The 4,802-nt window shown below is 37.2% G+C and overlaps 1 protein-coding gene across 1 annotated transcript; it reads left to right on the forward strand.

Annotated features, from left to right (window-relative positions):
• The first annotated feature begins 314 nt into the window (after positions 1-314).
• Positions 315-3,968, forward strand: LOC145634770 ((R)-mandelonitrile lyase-like). Its single transcript, XM_081686153.1, has 3 exons — positions 315-561; positions 1,991-3,503; positions 3,599-3,968. Exons 1-3 carry the CDS (start codon positions 450-452, stop codon positions 3,636-3,638), a joined length of 1,665 nt encoding a protein of 554 aa, XP_081542279.1. The 5' UTR covers positions 315-449; the 3' UTR covers positions 3,639-3,968.
• The last annotated feature ends 834 nt before the right edge of the window (positions 3,969-4,802 follow it).

The following is a 4,802-nucleotide window of genomic DNA, read 5'->3' on the forward strand; positions in this document are numbered from 1 at the left end:
TCCCCCTTTATTATATGTCAGGTCGAGTTGTGTCGTGTCGTGTTGTGGCATATGCTGGCCTCACTAGGTGAATGACCCATTGACCCCATTCAGGCATTCACAACCAAAAAAAACAAAGGAGAATCTACGAAGTTCAAAACACTTATAAAACGCGGGTTAATTGCACAGAAACAGACAAACCAATGATGCGAAAGACGGTTAAGATTACAAAATTCTTTTGATAATCATTATAAAATCTTACACCAAAACCAATTTCTAACCGAATTTCTAGCGACACCCACTACCTCCTTCTCCCTCTTTCTCCCTCTTTCTTCCCATTCTCTCTCTCTCTCTCACTGACCTCTGCAACTCCATAGCTGCGTATTTGGGGTACCCATATTCGTTTTCTTTAATACCCATTTCTCGCTTCTTCAAGAAAACACCAAGAAATTGAGGAATTTCACAAGAAAATGGCGGAATTGGAGATACCCAGATTGTATTATGGCGAAATTTTCAGTAGATTGCTCGTAATTTTGATCTTCCTTACTTTGTTTGGGTGTAGCAGTGCACAACCTCAAGAGGGTATGTTTTGAAATTCTCAGCTTATGCCTTAATTTCACCATTTTGCTTATGCACCCTACCTTTTCGATGAAATGCTTCTGAAAAAACTCTTTTGTTTCCAAGATTTCTAGGTTTCAATTTTGGGTACCCTTTTTCTTGGGTATTCTTGTTATGCTTTCAGATTTTTCAGTAATTTTGTCGATTTTCTTACTGTATTAGCTTGCTATAATTAGTTTAAGTGTTGTAGTTGATGCATTACATTGAAACATGTATAATTCAGGACTTATAACGAGCTGTTATGTTGCTTATTTATATGCTTGGTAATCATAATTCTAAAAAAATTCAGGTTTTGGTTTTTGGTCTATTGGTAGATTAGTGTTTGTCCACATGACAATTGTGGAGAAAAGTAATCATTACTTCGTATTATTCAGCAATTATAATTTATCACTGATTGTGTAGTTTTCGATTTTGGAAAAATATTAAGTTTTAGTGTCATGAAGATTGTGAAAAAAGTGTACGAAAGTTCTGATATACTAACAGAGGTTTAACTTTCTGTGCAATTTTAGCCAATTTCTTTTGCAGTTTACTTCAATTGATCTGATTAACAATTTTAAAATGTATGGGAAAAACTATTGGATGGTTCAGAAATCTGACCCTAACAGCAGAATGGGCTTACAAGCCATAATCTTAGTTTCTAACTCAGTTTCCTCCTTGATTTAGATATCTAATTATTTACCGATTAATTACAGTCTGTTGTGTGAAATTTTAATTGCGGTCACATCAGATAATGTTCTGAGCTTACATTTTTCGATTATTCTGTTATCAATTGGCCTGTCCATTAGAGTATATGCTAAAACATAACTGGACTAGGAGGGTAGATTGATGGAATGACTAAGCAGTCATTGCTATGTATAAAGATATGCATATAGAGTTAGATATGATCATCCTTTTCCTGTCAACAACTTGTACAAAGAAACCGAGAAACTTAATGCTTAGGGTTCGTTTGGCATTGTTGCGGTTTTCAGTTTTTTGGTTTTTTGTATTTTAAAAGTGTATGATGTATGTCATATAATGAATAAAAAACTAGTCAAACTTATTAAAATCATGCTAATTTTGAAAACTGACAACAGAAAAGTGAAAACACATTTTTCTTGTTTCTTGTTTTTGGTTTTTTCTTTTCAAAAAAACTGAAAACTCAAAACAAAAAACAATGCCAAACAAGCCCTTAACAATTTGCATTTAGCTGAATAATGAAGACATTCAATTAGCCAATTTGTTATGCTGTGTACTTGTGTAGTATGCTATACTTTTTTAGTACATTTCTTGAGTACTTTCATCAGAGATTCGTATAACATTTTTGAGTGCTTGTATGCATAATTCTTACAATGGAAAAGGGTTTTGTGGTCTTTCAGTACATAATTTTCTGATGCAAATTTATCGTCCCCTGTAGCTCCTGCCTATATTCGATTTACTGCAAATGCTACAGAATTCCCTGTGGAAGATTATTATGATTATATCATTGTTGGAGGTGGAACAGCTGGATGTCCATTGGCAGCTACCTTGTCACAGAATTATAAGGTACTGCTGCTGGAAAGAGGAGGAGTGCCATATGGGATTCCAAACTTGATGACCCAAGAAGGCTTCTTGGCCACTATTTTGGAGATCGATACATTTGATTCTCCTGCACAAGCATTTACTTCAGAGGAGGGTGTGCCCAATACTCGTGGCCGGGTTCTTGGTGGAAGCAGTGTTATAAATGCTGGATTTTACTGCAGAGCTGATCAAGAGTTCTATGCCAAATCTGGCCTTTCTTGGGATTTGAGAATGGTGAACCAGTCGTATGAATGGGTGGAGAATGCTATTGTGTTCAGACCTGACTTAAGAAGTTGGCAATCTTCTGTAAGAGATGGTCTGTTGGAAGCTGGGGTGAGTCCATATAATGATTTCAGTTTGGAACATGTTTTAGGAACAAAAATTGGTGGATCCACATTCGATAGCTCTGGCCGAAGGCATAGTGCTGCAGACCTTTTGAATTATGGAACAGCTTCAAATATAAAGGTAGCTGTCCATGCAAATGTAGAGAGGATTATACTTGCCACATCTTCTCCAGCTGACAGCTCAAAATTGTCAGCAATCGGAGTGGTGTACCGTGATACACGGGGGCATTACCATCATGCAATGGTGCGTGGTCAGGGTGAGGTTATTCTTTCAGCTGGAGCCATTGGGAGTCCTCAGCTTCTTTTACTCAGTGGAATCGGTTCAAGGCCATACCTGTCATCATGGGGTATTCCAGTTTCCCATCATTCACCGTATGTGGGCCAATTTCTCTATGACAACCCAAGAAATGGAATATCAATTGTGCCTCCAACACCTTTAGAACATTCACTTATTCAAGTTGTGGGCATCACTGAATCAGGAGCGTACCTGGAAGCTGCATCAAATGTAATCCCCTTTGCTGCCCTTACCCATCCTGCTTTTGCACGGTCACCATCTTCTCCTCTTTATCTTACTGTGGCCACAATCATGGAGAAAATTTCTGGTCCAGTTTCATCTGGTTCACTTCGGCTAGCATCCACTGATGTTAGGCTCAATCCAAGCATCAGGTTTAACTATTTTAGTGACCCAAAAGACCTGGATTTGTGCATAGTTGGCATGCGTAAGATAGGGGATATTCTAAGAACCAGGTCCATGGAAGATTTTAAGTTTACATGGGCCGGAGGTAGAGACTTCAGATTTCTGGGACCTGCACTACCCACAGACCAATCAGATGACACACTAATGGGTGAATTTTGTCGCCGGACTGTGAGCACTATATGGCATTACCATGGTGGCTGCGTCGTTGGGAAGGTTGTGGACACTGATCTTCGGGTGATTGGTGTCAATGCGCTCAGAATCATTGATGGCTCAATATTAACAGTGTCTCCAGGAACTAATCCTCAAGCCACCCTTTTGATGCTTGGCAGGTACGTGAAGTGGCTGTAAACTAATTAATAAAGCTTATAGATTCTGTACTAGTATGTGATGTTCTTAACGACTATAGTGTCTATTTCTTTGCCAGATATATGGGACTGAAGTTGCTTCAAGAACGAACAAGATAAATGTAAATGTCCGTTGTGGACTTGTGGTAGCCATAGCCAATCCAAGCAGTAGTAGATGCACATCATTTGTTCCTTCAATATACACAGCAAAGTGCTGGTGTATGATTCTTTTATGCTTATTTTTTTGTTCATAGTTGGTAGATGTATGAGGAATTGTTTCGTTAGCTGCACCGATAGTAGAATACTGAGGCTGTACATACATAGGAGTTGTTTCTATATAGAGCACCATTGTTCCCATGATCTGGGTCATCTGAAAGTTTTATGGGATACTATCCAAGTATCCATACATCTAGATTTTGATCATTACATATGAATTAAAACTTCAACTTACATTGACTTTTCTTCCTTTTGCCCATTTCTTCTCTTCTGTTCATTGATTTTTATGTCTTCTTGATCTCAATGCTAACAGTCTGCGACCGTCAGACATGCTGCATCTGGATGTGATTTGAATTCATATATGTCAAGCTATGTGATGAAGGTTAGAAAACAGTGAACATATAACATTCTGGAAATTTATATAGCAAATTAATTGGAGCCGTGCATCATTTGCAGAATTTAATCAGCAATCGTGTTTCTAGTTAAAGGTCTTTAAGTTCCAGCTTTCAGAGAAAATAAAGTGCAACAGTAGTAGTACCAATGTATTGTGTGATAAAACCTGTTTTCAGGTATACAAAAATTGTCATAAAAGGGCTAATTTAGATCTTGTTTTGTTTACTTCATTTCCACTTCAAGTTATTTCTCACAAGTTCAAATAAGGTTGGATAAATTCATTTAACTTCAGACAAAATACTACTCCGTATAATTCAAATATGTTCAAATAATATAATTTCAGACAAACATCAAATGAATCAAGATACTAAAAATGTTTATGTACAATAATAATGTTCAACCTACTTTTTTCTTGAGTTGTAGGCCTAATATTGATGTCTTGCAATGATAGCATTGTAGGTGGCACAAAGTTATTCATGCATATTTTGATGTAGGACCTTGACTTTAGTTTAATGTAGGGCCTAACTTTGAGCACTTGATAAAGAGACATACAAGAACCCTTCCTAAAAGTACTGAAAATTTATGCACTCCATAGAGTCCATACATGCTAATTGAAAAGCATGGTGGCCAATTAAAGAGAAAATTCTTTCAAGGATTTTATGTATGGACCCTCAA

The sequence above is a fragment of the Chenopodium album genome, chromosome 6 (assembly GCF_948465745.1).
Source record: "Chenopodium album chromosome 6, dcCheAlbu1.1, whole genome shotgun sequence".
In the NCBI taxonomy this organism is placed as follows: domain Eukaryota; kingdom Viridiplantae; phylum Streptophyta; class Magnoliopsida; order Caryophyllales; family Amaranthaceae; genus Chenopodium; species Chenopodium album.